Source organism: Oryctolagus cuniculus, chromosome 7 (genome assembly GCF_051225735.1).
Source record: "Oryctolagus cuniculus isolate XC-2025 breed Fujian yellow rabbit chromosome 7, ASM5122573v1, whole genome shotgun sequence".
Lineage (NCBI taxonomy): Eukaryota > Metazoa > Chordata > Mammalia > Lagomorpha > Leporidae > Oryctolagus > Oryctolagus cuniculus.
This window is the reverse complement of record NC_142873.1, coordinates 137,867,558-137,884,340: the sequence shown is the minus strand read 5'-3', so window position 1 is coordinate 137,884,340 and position 16,783 is coordinate 137,867,558. Positions and strand designations below refer to the sequence as shown.

Here is a 16,783-nt window from a genome sequence, read left to right as displayed (position 1 = left end):
AGGACTGGGGTGGGCAGAAGCCAAGAGCTGGGAACTCAGTCCAGGTCTTCCACATGGGTAGCAGGAGCCCACTTACCAAGGCATCACCAGTGCCTCCCAGAGTCTGTATCAGCTAAAAGCTGAAATCAGAGCCAGTGACCAAACCCAGATACTTTGATTTGGAAGGTGAGCGTCTTAATCACTAGACTAAATGCCTGCCCTTACCCTTTTCTTATCTCATACTCTTTCATCTACTCTTTTAATGACCACCTAAATTTCCATGCCCAATTTCTTTATGCACAAACCACCTAGCAAAGCTCCTATCTTGGATGAGTCCAATTATCAGCCATTTCTTTTAAGATGTATTTCTTTGGATGGCAGGGTAACAGAGAGAGCGCTCTTTCATCTGCTGGTTCACTGCCCAAATACCTACAACAGCTGGGGCTTGGCCAGGCTGAAACCAGCAGCCAGTAACTCCATCTGGGTCTCCCACATGGGTGGGGGGAAATCCAAGTACCTGGGCCATCATCTGCTGCCTTCCACAAACATTTGCAGGAAGCTGGATCAGAAGCAGAAGTGAGACTTGATCCCAAGTATTCCAAAATGGGAATGTGGTGTCCCAAGCCACACCTTAACCTGCTGCACTACAATACCTACCCCTTTGAGCCATTTTTTGACAGCTACTAAGGAGACTCATAAAACTCTAAACACCAGTACCAATGTTATAAATGCATGGTCTCCATATTCAAGGCTAGCCATCTCCTTATTCCTTACATAGCTTGCCATCTCTTATCCTTCAAAAACGGTTATTTCAAATCCTAATCACTCTCTCCAAACTTCTGATTTTCCAGCCAATTACCCACCTAACCCTAGCCCACTTATTTCTGCTTCTACTCTCCATAAACGATTTACTACACTTCAGAAGAAGCAGGAATGAGAGAACTGCTATAACTCCCTTCTACGGAACCTATATACCTACTTTAGCTGCCTCCCTCCCAATCCTTCCTCCCTAACACAAGGAAGAGGTATCCTGCTTAAACTAAGACTTAAGAGGCAGTGGTTCTCAGAATGTGATCTCAAAGTCTAGTAGCATTGGCACTCACTCCAGGAACTTATTAAAATGCAAATTCTCAGGGCAGCACCTTGGTTCACTTGGTTAATCCTCCACCTGCAGCGCCAGGATCCCATATGGGCACTGGGTTCTAGTCCCAGTTGCTCCTCCTCCAGTCCAGCTCTGCTGTGGCCCGGGAGGGCAGTGGAGATGGCCAGGGTGCTTGGGCCCCTGCACCTGCATGGGAGACCAGGAGGAGGCATCTGGTTCCTGGCTTCGGATCGGTGTAGTTCCGGCCATGGCGGCCATTTGGGGTGTGAACCAACGAAGGGAAGACCTTTCTCTCTGTCTCTCTCTCTCTCACTGTCTAACTCTATCTGTCAAATAAATTTTTTTAAAAAATGCAAATTCTCAGGCCTGCTGACCTACTGAATCAGACTATAGAGTTGTGCCCAATGACCTTTGTTCAACAAAGCCTCAAAGTGAGTCCAGTACATTCTAAACTCCATAGTTCTGAGGGATTATCTGTTGTCTATCTCCCTTCCTGAACCTTTAATCACCTCTATTGCAATGGTTCTCTTGCCTGAAAAGCCTCCTACTTCATGGGCCCATATACATTCTTGCACTTTTCCAGTCTGTTCATTACACAGCAATATATCTGAATACAGTAGTCTACCATTATGCGAGGTTTTGCTTTCCATGGTTTCAGTTATTCCCAAACTGGTCTGAAAATACTAAATGGAGAATTCAAGAAATAAACAATTCATAAGTTTTATATTGCATGCATTCTAAGTAGCATGATGGAATCTTGAACCATCCCACTCAATCCCACTCAGAATATAAACCATCCCTTTGTTCAGTATACCCACACTGTAACTGCTACTCACCCATTAGTTATTTAGTAGTTGGCTAGGTTATCAGATCAACTGTCTGATATTGCAGTGCTTATATTCAAATAACCCTTATTTTACTTAAAGGCCACAAAGCACAAGAATAGTGATGTTTTCAATTCAGATACACCAGAGAAGCTGTGAAGTGCTTCCTTTATGTGAAAAAGTGAACTTCTAGATTTAATAAAAAAAATCCTATATTAAGGTTGCTAAGATATACAGTGACAATGAAATATAGTATATATAAGGTTCATCTGATCCACAGTTTCAGCATCCACTGAGGGCCCTGGAATATGTCCCCCATTGATAATGGGGGACATTACTCCATATCATTCTTGCCTAAAATTCTCTAATGACTTCCTCCAGATCTTGAGATAATGGCTAGTACCTTAAGCCTCAAGGCTCTGTACACCTCTTAAGTCTCTTCTTTCATCACTAGCTCTTTCAAATTCCTGATCTTCCCATACTCTACAGTACTTAACACACTTTGAAACTATTTCCTTGGGGCCAGTGCTGTGGCACAGTGGGTTAAAGCCCTGACCTGAAGCACCAGCATCCCATGTGAGCGCCGGTTCTAGTCCTGGCTGCTCCTCTTCCAATCCAGCTCTCTGCTATGGCCTGGGAAAGCAGCAGAAGATGGCCCAAGTCCTTGGGTCTATGCACCCAGGTGGGAGACCCGGAAGAAGCTCCTGGCTCCTGACTTTGGATCAGCGCAGCTCTAACCGTTGTGGCCATCTGGGGAGTGAACCAGCGGATGGAAGACCTCTCTCTCTGTCTCTACCTCTCTCTGTAACTCTGTCTTTGAAATAAATAAAATAAATTTTAAAAAAAAAATAAAGAAACTATTTCCTCTGCCTAAAATACTCTTCCTCTAACCCTTATTATAGGTCTCAAAACTTCCTTTCCTTGGGGAAACCTAACCTTACACCTTCATCTCTATTTAAAGTTCTTGTTACATGCTGTCACAGCCCTCTGTATTTATCCTCTTACAACCTACATCAAGCTTATAATGATTTAATTATTATAAATCTAATGTCTATTTTCCTTGCTAGACTATAAGTTCTATTAGGTCAGATATCATGTTCAGCTTCTCTATAGTATTCATTACCATAGTAAATGCACAATATACACTTAGACTCACTGAGTCTGCAAACACTGTGCCTCTGTCCAGAATGTTTTTTAACTACCTTTAACCCCCCTAGTGAAATCCTAATACATCCTTTAAGAAATGTTGAATATCTCTGTCAAGTTTTACCTGCATATACATACCACCTACCAGCTCAAGTGAATCACTTCCTCATTGTGTTCCTATTGTATCATGTACATATATCTGTTAATGCAGTAATTATACACTGTTATAAATATCCACATCCACTTCTTAGTTTCTGTAAGACTATAAACTCCCTGAGGGCATGGACCATGTCTTGTTCACCTTTGTAACTTTAATGCTTAGAAAAGTACCCGACACTGGGCTGGTGCCATGGCGCAGTAGGTTAATCCTCTGCCTGCGGCGCCGGCATCCCATATGGGCACCGGTTCTAGTCCTGGCTGCTCCTCTTCCAATCCAGCTCTCTGCTATGGCCTGGGAAAGCAGTAGAAGATGTCCCAAGTCCTTGGGCCCCTCACCCATGTGGGAGACCAGGAAGAAGCTCCTGGTTTCACATTGGCACAGCTCCAGCCATTGCGGCATCTGGGGAGTGAGCCAGCAGAAGGAAGACCTTTCTCTCTGTCTCTTCCTCTCACTGTCTGTAACTCTACCTCTCAAATAAATAAAAAATAAAAAAAAAAACTGACATTGACAGGTTTTCATAAATCTTGATGAGCATAGTACACTTATGACTGTTCTCGACTATTGCACTGTTTTTTTTTTTTTTTAAATATTAAATCTAGGTCTCAATTCCAGCATTTACTCATTAGTTACACGATCATGGATGGGCAAGTTGTTTAACCTGTTTGAGCCTCATTTTCCTCACTAGCAACAAGGAATTAATAATACCTACCTTGGAAATGTTGCTGTGAAAATTAAACAAAATGACAAAATATAATGATTAGCATACATAGGGCCTGGCTTGCAGTAGCCTCCCCACTCTGGCTTCAACTTGATAGAGACAAACAGGACAAAACAAATACAAAAATAAGTCACAGTAATCAAGGCAGACTGAGCAAAGAGTGAGTCATTCCTTTTAATCATTTGCCCAGGAAGATCAACAATGAAGAAACACAATAAGCTGAATAAATTCTACTGATGGTATCTCCTTTGGCATACACAGCTTGGTGAGAATTCACCCTTAGAGACCTCTTGGCTAATGGCCACATCCTGCTCCCCGGCCCAGCAGGTCACATCTTGGTTTGCTGTACCAGGCAAGGTTAATTCAGACTAGAATAGAAACTACCTCATAAAGAATGTATTTACAAGCGGGAGATGGAGGAGGAGAACTTGACTGCAACCATATCAATCAACTGTTTTGCAATCTGGCAGAAACACTGCAGAACCGTTGGTGGAGACTGACACCCACACAACTACACTTACCTGTAGCCAAGAACGAGCCTAGACTAGATAATGAGCAGCTTTCTGCTTTTACCAAACAATGGTCAGAAATGCATCAGTGAACCAACATCTCTAAGGGCAAATGACCCTTGTACATCCCGGCAGCAGCAACTAGGTTGACACTGAGCAGCTTTATACACACACGCCTTGGCCTATGAGCACTGCCCAAAGCATCAGCCTCAATGCTGGCAAAGTGTCAAATGTAAGAGCAGACTGAACACTTTCTCTGCTCCTTCTTCATACCATGCTTACCTCTGTAGAACCACTGGCAGTTAGATCAGGTAGCTCCTTTGAATCATTCACTTTAGAATGCTGTGTCATTAAAGGAATAACTTCACTGGGATTCTCTCTCTTCTGAAGCTTCCTGATTAAGTTCCGCTGGTCATTGGAAGATACAGCAAGTCTGAGTGGAGCTCTGGGTGGCCCCTGTCTCCTCCAAGATGCTCTGCTCCATCCCAGTCCCAGAAGATGTGGTACATCATCTTCAGGTGGAAAACCCAAATCATCTTCAGTTTGGAATTTTTTTAAAAACACCAGCACAGAATTGGAAGAGTCTGTCCTAAAAGCCTGGCAGCTCCGTGACTTGCTGCAGTCTGCCTGAATACACATCCCTTCCAGCCACCAAAAGGCATGGCAGGCAGAGTCCTGGCAGCAGGCAGCCCAACACGACTGGAAAGAGAGGGATCCCTCAAGAAGCCGGAGGGGATTTTCTCCCCCAGGTCTCAGGCCAGCTCCAAACTGTGTCTTCCTTTGCTGGCACTGGCTCTCACTGGCATCTAAAAACAAACAATGAAAACATTTTAAAGTGAAATAAAAACAGAGTCAACTGCTCTGTAAAGAGCCTTGAATACCAACAGTTGAGGCTAGTTTGAAGACAGGTTTCTAAGAAGGTGAGAAAGCTGTCTGGTGACTCTAAGAGTAGTTGGTGGCTCAGGACATTTTAGTTTCTAGAAGAACTGCTCCACATTCATCAGTGGTTCCCCTGCTCAATGAGATCAAACAATGCAGAGCTTTTGCACAAAATTCCCATTCATGAGACAAAAAAAAAAAAAAAAAAACAAAACAAAAAAAAAAAAACGAACTATGCTGATGTGAGAGTACAGGGAACATGGAGACAGAGTCCCAACACTTGACCTCCCACTGATTTCCAAGGCATTTCTCCAGGACAATGTGAAGACTATGAAACCAAAACAACAGGTAGCTCAATAAGTTCCTCGAACATTTCACCCCATGAACTGGCAACAACACAAACTGAGCACCTTGACTTCATGCAGGTCACCATTCGATATGGTTTTGCATACCATGGTATCAGCCAGAGTAGTAGTCAAGATTACCAAAAACTTTAATCATGAGAGGGACTCTGCTAGAAGGAAATTCTTAATAATAAAGTCAGATTATAGTAAGAGATAAAGGAGGGGCCAGCACTATGGCGAAGTAGGCTAGGCTTCTGACAGCAGCACAGAAATCCCATATGGGCACCGGTGAGTGATGTGGCTGCTCCTCTTCCCCATCCAGCTCACTGCTGTGGCCTGGGAAAGCAGTAGAAGATGGCCCAAGTGCTTGGGCCCCTGCAACCGCATCAGAGACCCAGAAGCTCCTGGCTCCTGACTTTGGATCAGCTCAGCTCCAGCCGTTGTGGCCATTTGGAGAGTGAACCAATGGATGGAAGGCCTTTATCTCTGTCTCTCCCTCTCTCTGTAACTCTACCTCTCAAGTAAATAAATAATTTTTTTTAAATAAAAGGAATGGAAATATAATAGTGATTTACTGTGTGTAATCTAGATAATACAGTCCAAACTTCTAGATAATATTGCTTATGGATAAATTTTTGGCTGTTGTGTTATTTCAAGCATGGTAATGATTTTCCTGAAATATTACCTCACCTCTGTTCTCTTAGACAAAGTAAAGTCAAAACATGTTCTAGGGACTGGCACTGTGGCATAGAAGGTTAAGCCTCCATCTGAAGTGTCAGCATCCCATATGGGTACTGGTTCGAGTTCTGGCTGCTTCACTTCCAATCCAGCTCCCAGCTAATTTGCCTGGGAAAGCAGCAGAAGACAGCCCAAGTGCTTGGGGTCTTGTATACACAAAGGAGACCTGGAAGCTCCTGGCTCCTGGCTTTAGATCAGCCCAGCTCTGGGCATTGCAGCCACTTGGTGAGTGAACCAGCATATGGAAGATCTCCGCTCCTCCCCCTCCCCCACCTCTGTCTCTCTCTGTGTATCTCTGCTTATGCCTCTCAAGTAAATAAATCTTTTAAAAAAATGTTCTAAATGAAAATTGTTCATTTTAAGATCATAGTCTATTAGCTGTGGTCAGAGCTATATAGAAACAAAACCAGGGGACGGCAATGTGGTGTAGTGGGTAAATCCACTGCCTGAGACACTGGCATCCCATATGGGCGCTAGTCTGAGTCCCAGCTGTTCCACTTTCAATTCAGCTCCCTGCTAATGCACCTGGGAAAGCAGCAAACCAATGGATAGATCTCTCTTCCTCCCCTCTGTCTCTCTCTGTCTCTCTGTTTCTCTCTGTCTCTGTCTCTGTCTCTGTCTCTCTCTCTACTGCCTCTCCCTCTCTGTAATTCTGCCTTTCAAATAATATGTCTTAAAACAAAACAAAACAAAAAAACAGAACCAGAATAAGAGAATAAGGCAAGAAAGAAACCTTGGGCACAAAATTTAAAGGGATCCAGAAGAAGCTCCTGGCTCCTGGCTTCAGATCAGCACAGCTCCAGCTGTTGTGGCCATTTTGGGAGTAAACCAGTGGATAGAAGACCCCTCTCTCTCTGCCTGTGCACCTCTATAATTCTGCCTTTCTTTTTTTTTTTTTTTTTTTATTTTTTTTGACAGGCAGAGTGGACAGTGAGAGAGAGAGACAGAGAGAAAGGTCTTCCTTTTGCCGTTGGTTCACCCTCCAATGGCCGCCGCGGCCGGCGCGCTGCGGCCGGCGCACCGCGCTGATCCGATGGCAGGAGCCAGGAGCCAGGTGCTTTTCCTGGTCTCCCATGGGGTGCAGGGCCCAAGCACCTGGGCCATCCTCCACTGCACTCCCGGGCCACAGCAGAGGGCTGGCCTGGAAGAGGGGCAACCGGGACAGAATCCGGCGCCCCGACCGGGACTAGAACCCGGTGTGCCGGCGCCGCTAGGCGGAGGATTAGCCTAGTGAGCCGCGGCGCCGGCCTTAATTCTGCCTTTCAAATAAATAAATAAATCTTAAAAAAATAAAAAGAGGGGCTCAATCTCAGAATCATGTGAGTGCAGGGTTACACAACCTAGTTACTGAGTGCCACTTTAAATACCAAGCTCTGGGCCCATCTTTCCTCACCTCACATAAAATATACATTGGAATTACTTAAAGAAAACAGGCAATAGACTCAAAGCATTGAAAAGATGGATAATAATGTCTGCACATACAAAAACTGATAAAAGACTTTAAAGCAACAATCCTATAATCAGTGACAGTGAATCTGACTCCTGTGAACTAGTAAATGTCCAACAGATTCAATGTGGACATAATTACTGGAAGATAGAAGGAAGATAAAGGTAGGTTTCTGGACTCCTGAGTCAGGAATTCTATAGAAGCCACCCTGCCACCGATCTTGAAAACAAAGATTCATTAAATGGTTCTTGGCAAAGACCCTCCTAGGGTTAGTGTCTAAATAAAAGCTGAAGTATAGTGTATTGTCAGTCAACAACTGACCTAAGTCAGTGTATGAGAGGGATAAAAGCACAAATCTCAGTCAGATGTCAAAGTGCACCCCCATTCTGATCCTTACCAAACAGAAAATATGCTACCCTCTCGGAGAAATGCTCACAACTCCATTCTCATACAAAGTCGGAAACTCCCAGAAATCACTGCAATACCCTATATGTTAATACCTTCCTCTGGGCTGTAGGAAATCTTAGGTTTTCCATTTTCCTAATTTGTGAAACAAAGAATCTATATTCCTGATGCATAAATTCAGCCTTAGCTGCCAGCATCTTCTAAAAAGGTCACACACAAAAATTCCCATGATACTTCACAATACATCAAAAAATACAAAATATGGGGCCAGTGCTGTGGCACAATGGGTAAAGCCACTGTCTGCAATGCTGGCATCCCATATGGGCGCAGGTCTGAGACCCGGCTGCTCCACTTTTGATGCAGTTCTCTGCTATGGCCTGGGAAAGTGGTATAAGATGGCCCAAGTCCTTGGAACCCTGCACCCATGTGGTAGACCCAGAAGAAGCTCCTGGCTTCGAATCGGCACAGCTCTGGCCATTGCGGCCATTTGGGGAGTGAACCAGTAGTTGGAAGATCTCTCTCTCTCTCTGCCTCTGCCTCTCTGTAACTCTGTCATTCAAATAGTCTTTAAAAACAAACAAACAAACAAACAAACAAAAGAAAGGAAGGAAGGAAGGAAGGAAGGAAGGAAGGAAGGAAGGAAGGAAGGAAACAAAGATACACTGGCACAGACCTAAATCAAATATCTTAGAAGGCCAGATAAGACAGAACTTCCTTAAGAAAGGATGAAGAAACAGCAATTATGAAAAAATGAAGCTATAAAAATTACAGAAATACCCATTTCCTTAATCACCTTCCCATATTGCTACCTTATTAACAAATTCTGCCAATAGTAGCCTGGCTGTACAGACTTTGCTGAAACTAAGACAGTCACATCAGCAACTACCTGTATATCAGCTTTCTCTCATTTTTCTCAGAACAATTCTCTCATAATTAACATAGTGAAGAGGCTGACACAAATGAAAATAACTTGTACTTTTTATAACCCACCATTCTATTTAATTTTTAAATGCATTATGATTTCCATTTCTGTCCAAAGGAGGACTTGCTCTAATATAAGACTTACCCCCCAACCACGAGCAACTAGAAAACTAAACAAAATACAGGACACAGCTTCTTTCAGACTGGGCAACAGGAGTGCAGGATTGTGATCCCTGAGAAAGGAAGCAAACCAGATGACCGCTACAATCACCCTGACCTTTGGCTGGAGGCTTGCTTTAAACTGTGGCACAGGCTGGGAGAATCCAAGCAGAATAGAGAGGTCTTGCTGGGTAAAGGAGACAGAATTCGGGGTGGCTGTGATAGCTAGAATGTTCCAATAAAGTACCTGAAAGAAGGAAGCTACATAGAGAAAGAGCTCCAGAAATCTAGAGAGTGGTTCCCTTCAGTCTTTTTTTAAGATTGATTGACTGATTAATTGATTTGAAAAGAAGAGTTACAGAGAAAGGGAGTAACAGAGAGAGGGAGAAAGATATTTTCCATTCACTGGTTCACTCCCCTAAATGGTCACAACAGATAGAGCTGGGCCAGGCCAAACCCAGGAGCCAGGAGCTTCTTCTGGGTCTCCCACGTGGGTACAGGACCCAAGCACCTGGGCCTTCTTCCTCTGCTGTCCCAGGCACATTATCAGCGAGCTGGATCAGAAGCAGAGCAGCCAGGACTCACCCATCCGATATGGGTGCCAGTGTTGAAGGTGGTGGCTTAGCCCACTATGTCACAATGCTGGCCCTTCCCTTCAGTCTTTGGAGGAATACTACTTTACACAAATATAAGTTGAAACTGCCTGAGGGAAATTTAGTAAATTATGTTGAACTGAAGGAAAATGCCATGTGATGACAGAGGCAGAAATTGTGATACAGCCACAAGTCAAGGAATGCCAAGGTTGACAGCAATCATCAGAAGCTAAGGGAACAAAGAAAGACTTTACACAGAGTCTCAGAAGAAACCAACTCTACTCACACCTTGATTTTGAACTTCTAGTCTCAAGAACTATTGATGGACACAGAATCCTCTGCCCTTGCCTATGAGAACAGATGCTCAGGAGAGAGATGTTCCCAAAACTACCAAGAGCACAGATTCTGGGATCACTGACATTAGGAATGTGGCTGTGACCTTTAGCCAAATTTTTGAATAGAGACATTTGAATGCTACTCAATGGACCTGGACAAGGATGTGATACTGAAAAATTATAGGAATCTGGCATCCATGGGCTTCTTTCTTTTAAAACAAAACTAATCACCTAACTGGAGCAAGAAGCAGAGCCTTGGATGGAGGGATGAGAAGTTCATTAGGTTCATGTGCATTCCAGGAGTACTGGTTTGAAACAAAGCAAAATACTTCTGAAGGCTCTATTATAGAAAAGAAAAAAAGCATGCCATGTTGGAAGGAGTCCTGGACTGAGAAGGTAGAGGCTCCACAGAGAACTGGAACACAAATGAAAGAAATGTGGAAAAATCACCGGCGCCGTGGCTCAATAGGCTAATCCTCCGCCTTGCGGCGCCGGCACACCGGGTTCTAGTCCCGGTCAGGGCGCCGGATTCTGTCCCGGTTGCCCCTCTTCCAGGCCAGCTCTCTGCTATGGCCAGGGAGTGCAGTGGAGGATGGCCCAGGTGCTTGGGCCCTGCACCCCATGGGAGACCAGGAAAAGCACCTGGATCCTGGCTCCTGCCATCGGATCAGCGCGGTGCGCCGGCTGCAGCGGCGGCCATTGGAGGGTGAACCAACGGCAAAAAGGAAGACCTTTCTCTCTGTCTCTCTCTCACACTGTCCACTCTGCCTGTCAAAAAAAAAAAAAAAAAAAGAAATGTGGAAAAATCTCCAAATATAATTCCTTCTTTGTTAGGCATCAAAGAAATCACACTGGACAAAACCCCATATAAGTAAAGAATGTGAGATAGCTATAAACAAGCTATATCACTGTCATCTCTCTTAAATTATCATAAAATTCATATAGGCAACCAACTTTATCAATGTATTGAATGTGGGAAATTCCTTAAGAAGCACTCAACAATTATAATAAGCAAAGAATTCATGTTAGAAAAAAAACCATAAATGCAATGGATATGGAGGGGGTGGGCACTGTGTGTAGTGGGTAAAGCCACCGCCTGTGACACTGATATACCATGTAGGTGCCAGTTTGTGACCTGGCTGCTTCACTTCCAATCCAGCTCCCTGCTAATGGCATGGGAAAAGCAGCAGAAGATGGTCCGTGTGCTTGGGTCCCTGCTATCCACATGGGAGACCTGGAAGAAGCTCCTGCCTCCTGCCTTTAGCCTGGCCCAGCCCCCAATGTTGCAGCCAACAGGGGAGTGAACTAGTGGATGGAAGATCTCTTTCTTTGCCTCTCCTGCTCTGTAACTCTGACACTCAAATAAATAAGTAAATCTTTTTTAAAAAAATGCAATGAGGGGCCGGCGCTGTGGCACAGTGGGTTAAAGCCCTGGCCTGAAGCGCTGGCAACCCATATGGATGCCGGTTCTAATTCCAGCTGCTCCTCTTCTGATCCAGCTCTCTGCTATGGCCTGGGAAAGCAGTAGAAGATGGCCCAAGTCCTTGGGCCCCTGAACCCACGTGGGAGACCCAGAGGAAGCTCCTGGCTCCTGGCTTCGGATAGGCGCAGCTCTGGCCGTTGTGGCCATCTGGGGAGTGAACCAGTGGATGGAAGACCTCTCTCTCTCTGCCTCTCCTCTCTCTGTAATTCTGTCTTTCAAATAAATAAAAATAAATCTTAAAAAAAGTGAATAAAAAATGCAGTGAACATGAAAATGCTTTTCAAAGAACTCTATCCTTTCAAGCCATCAGGGAATTAATAACAGTCAGAAACCCTACAGTAGAATTAATGTGAGAAAGCCTTTGTTCAAAAGATAGTCCTTACTCATCTTGAGAGAATACATAATCGAGAAAAGTCTTTCAAATGTAATGAATAGGGGTGAGCACTGTAGCACAGCGAGTTAAGTCACTGCTTAGGATGTCCACACACCAAATCAGAGAGCTGGTTTAAGTCCTGGCTCTGCTTCTGATTCAGCTTCCAGTCCTGCTTATGTGCTTGGGAGGTGATGATGGCTCAAGTACTTGGGTTCTTGCCACCCACATGGGAGACCCAGGTGGTGTTCCTGGCTCCTGGCTTTGGTCACAACAAGCCTTGGCGGTTGCAAATATTTGGGGGAAGAAATTCACTATCATCCTCCCTTCCTCCCTCCCTCCCTCCTTCCCTCCTTCCCTCCTTCCTTCCCTCCCTCTTTACTCTCCCTCTCTGCCTTTCAAATAAATAAATCTTTAAAGAATATATGAAATATTTCAGAGAAAACTGTTGGAATATCAGATAATTTATTCTGATGAGAAACCATATATAATAAATGTGGAAAAGCTCAATTCTTACTAGTCATCAAAGAATGCATACAGGAAAGAAACCTCATTGCTGAAGTAAGAGTGGAAAACCTTTAAGGTATAGCTTATCCTTTGCTCTTCATTAGAAAATTCACAGTGTAAAAAAATCTTATCAGTGTAAGGACTATGGCAAAGACTTTACAAAGAGCATAATCATTATTCAACATACTGAAGAAAAATCCAATCTTGGTAAGAAATGTGCAAAAGCCTGCAGGTACAACTCAGGCCTTGGTAAACATCACAGAATCCAAACCTTATGCATGTAATGAATGTGGCAAGGTTTATCCCCAAAGTTCTGCCCTTAAACAACATAAGAAAATTGCTAACAAAGAATGAGTTATCAAACATAGTGTGGTAAATCAAGGAAAAGTAGTTTATTACTTGTGATCATCAAAGAGGAGATACTCAATTACTCAATAAATTACATGTTTAACCAAAATATCTTCTGTACCTCTATCCTGGAAACCACCTCATTTCTGAGGATGTCCACTGTAACATGGTTTGCATTAGTGAAATATCTGAAGACCCTAAATATCAAAATGGAAATAGTTAGAGAATACTATGTAGCAACTACAAAAAGAACAAGGTAGAATTCTATATATAGCCATAGACATATCCCTATGACACATTTTAAGGTAAAAAGCAAGTTGGAGAAAATCTACAAATTATTGTCTTATTTATATTTTTAAAAACAAACCTATAATAGCTTGAACAGTATATAATTAAAAAGATATATAAAAATAAAGCCAAATTTTAACAATAATCATCAAAGATCAGGGCAGACATTTGGCTCAGATGGTTAAGACACAGCTTGAGACATGACCATCCCACATCAGAGTGCCTGAACTTGAATCCTGACTGCTCCTGGTTCCAGCTTCCGGCTAATGCACAACTTGGGAGATAGCAAGTAATGGCTCAAGTACTTACTTCCCTGCCACCCACAGAGGAGACCTGGATTGAGTTTGGAGTTCCTGGTTTTGGTATGGCCCAGTCCTGGCTAGTGCTGACATGTGGGAAGTCAGCCTCCAGACAGTACATCAATCTCTGTCTGTCTCTGCCTCTTTCTGTCTCTCTTTCAAACAAATAAAAAATTTTTTTAAAAGTTGGACTTTAGGCCGGTGCTGCAGCTCACTAGGCACACTGGATTCTAGTCCCAGTCGGGGCGCCAGATTCTGTCCCGGTTGCCCCTCTTCCAGGCCAGCTCTCTGCTATGGCCCGGGAGTGCAGTGGAGGATGGCCCAAGTGCTTGGGCCCTGCACCCCATGGGAGACCAAGGATAAGCACCTGGCTCCTGGCTTCGGATCAGTGCAGTGCGCCGGCCGTAGCACCATTGGAGGGTGAACCAACGGTAGAAGAAGACCTTTCTCTCTGTCTCTCTCTCTGTCTACTCTGCCTGTCAAAAAAAAAAAAAAGTTGGACTTTAAAAAAAAAGGATGGATTTGAGAGGCTGAGTTACAGAGAGGGAGAGAGAGAGAAGAGAGAGCGCTAACTATTCACTGGTTCACTCCCTAAATGGTCACAACAGCCAGGGCTGGGCCAGGAGCCTGGAACTCCACACAAGTCTCTCACAAGGGTGGCAGGGACCCAAGCACTTGGGCCATCTTCTGCTGATTTCCTAGGAGCATTACCAGGGAGCTGGAAGGGAAGCAGAGTAGCCAGCACTTGCACCAACACTCACATAGGATGCCAGCATCTGCTGCAACACAATGCCAGCCAATTGTGTTCTTAAAACAAAGACCAGGGCCAGCACCACAGCACAGTGAGTTAAGCTGCTGTTTGAGATACCAGCATTCCATGTCAGGGTGCCAGTTCAAGTACTGGCTACTCCACTTCCAATCCAGCTTCCTGCTGGTGCACCTCAGAGGCAGCAAATAATAGCTCCAGTACTTGGGTTCTTGTTGCTCAAATGAGAGATCTACAATGGAGTTCCTGAATCCTGGCTTCAGCCTGGCCCAACTCCAGCTGTTGGGGCCATTTGGGGAGTGAACTAGTAAAATGGAGGATCACTCTTCTCTCTCTCTTCCTCTTTCCCTTTGTATGTCTTTTTCAAATAAATAAATCTTTAAAAAAAAATCAACAGGGGCTGATATTGTGGCATAGCAGGTTAAGCCACTGCCTGCAGCAAATGGGTACCAGTCCAAGTCCTGGCTGCTTCACTTCTAATCTAGCTCCCTGCTAATGTGCCTGGGAAGGCAGTAGAAAATGGCCCAAGTGCTTGGGCCCCTGCCACCCACGTGAGAGACTGGGAAGAAGCTCCTGGCTTCAGCCTGGCACAGTCATGGCCATTGCAGCCATCTGTGGAGTGAAGTACAGATGAAAGATCTGTGTGTGTGTGTGTGTGTGTGTGTAAAACTCTGCTTGTCAAATAAATAAATAAATTTTTAAAAATCAATTATACATTCCATCATAAAAACTTGAAAAAGAAGAATAAATTAAACCCAAAATAAGCAGAATAAGAGTAATAAGCTAAGAACTTCAATGAAACAAAAAACAATGAGAGAAAAATCAAAGAAACTAAAATCTGGTTGTTTGAAAGATCAACAGATCAATAAAAACTGTTAAAGCTCTGTAAGACAGTTTAACAAAAAAAAAGACAAATGTCACAAATTATCAAGAATGAAATAAGTGGGGTGGATGTTGTGGGTCTGCAGGTTAAGATGCTACATGGCTCATCTGCACCCCATGCAGGAATGCCGGTTTGAGTCCCAGTTACTCCCCTTTCATTCCAGCTTCCTACTAATGTGCCTGCAAAGCAGCAGATGATGACCCCAGGACTTGAGCTCCTGGCACCCACAAGGGATAGATGGAGTTCCTGGCTTCTAACTTCAGCCTGTCCCAGCCCCCTCCATCATAGACATTTGGAAAATAAACCAATGGAAGGACTATCTCTCTCAAATAAATAAAAGGGATAGATGGAGTTCCTGGCTTCTAACTTCAGCCTGTCCCAGCCCCCTCCATCATAGACATTTGGAAAATAAACCAATGGAAGGACTATCTCTCTCAAATAAATAAATAAACAAATATTTTTAAAAAGAAGAAAAGGAACGAAAGAAGGGATATCACTCTAGACTCAATAAACCATCAACCAAAAACTATGACCCAGAGGTCAAACTAACCTGTTCCCTGTTTGTCTGTCTGTTTGCTTCGGAAGATGTATTTATTTGTTTGAAAGACAGAGTGACAGAGAAATAGAGATCCTCTATCCACTGGTTCACTTCTCAAATGCCCGCAATAGGAGGGAATGGACCAAGTCAAAGTCAGGAGCTCAGAGCTCCATTCAGGTCTACCAAGTGGGCAGTAGAAATCTAAGAACTTAAGCCACCATCTGCTGTCTCCCAATATGCATAAGCAGGGAGAGGGATCAGAAGTGAAGTAGCTAAGACTCAAATCAGCACTCCACTATGGGATGTGGACATTCCAAGCAGCAGCTCAATCTGCTGGGTCAGTATGCCTGCCCCTACTACCTGTTTTCATAAATATAATAAAGTTTTTTGGAACAGAATCATACTCAATCATTTATGTATTGTTTATAGCTGCTTTTACTTTGCTTTATCACAGTAGAGTTAAGTAGTTATAACAGAAAACTTAAGGGTCATAAAGCCTGAAATATGTCTTATATGATCCTTTAAGAAAGAAAAAGTTAGAGGGCCAACCCGGTGGCACAGCATGTTAAGCCACGGCCTGTAGTGCCAGCAACCTGTATGCGCATTGGTTCGAGTCCTGGTTGCTCCACTTCTGATCCAGTTCCCTGCTAATGCACCTGGGAAAGGAGCAGAAAATGGCCCAAGTCCCTGGGTCCCTGTACCCACGTGGGAGACCCGGATGAAGCTCCTGGCTCCTGGCTCTAGCAGCCTCAGCTATTGCAGCCATTTGGGGACTGAACCAGCGGATGGAAGACTTTCTCTCTCCCCTTCTCTCTCTGTAGCCTCTCTCTGTAGCTCTTGCCTTTCAACTAAATAAATAAATCTTTTAAAAAATATAAAGAAAAAGTTGGACAGTTTGACTTATTATTTACTATTGAGTAGAATCTAAATTTAGATGCTAAATTAAGGAAAATTAGTTGCAAATAACTTTTACTTTCTTAGAGATACAAATTACTTCTGTCCAGTATAAAAGATAACCTCAAAAGTTTTGGTTTTGGGGCTG

General features: G+C 43.8%; 1 protein-coding gene across 7 annotated transcripts in view; it reads right to left on the bottom strand.

The window, feature by feature from the left end:
• The window catches only part of KIAA0319L (KIAA0319 like), a 121,334-nt gene that overhangs the window by 73,987 nt on the left and 30,564 nt on the right, over positions 1 to 16,783 (bottom strand). For all 7 annotated transcript variants that reach the window (XR_016211121.1, XM_070078775.2, XM_051832163.3 and 4 more), the window contains exon 3: positions 4,721 to 5,244. Coding sequence is in view for 3 of the 7 variants with exons in the window: in XM_070078775.2 (XP_069934876.1) it covers positions 4,721 to 5,244 (524 nt within the window). In the remaining 4 variants the exon portion in view is untranslated. The remainder of the gene's footprint in view (positions 1 to 4,720; positions 5,245 to 16,783) is intronic.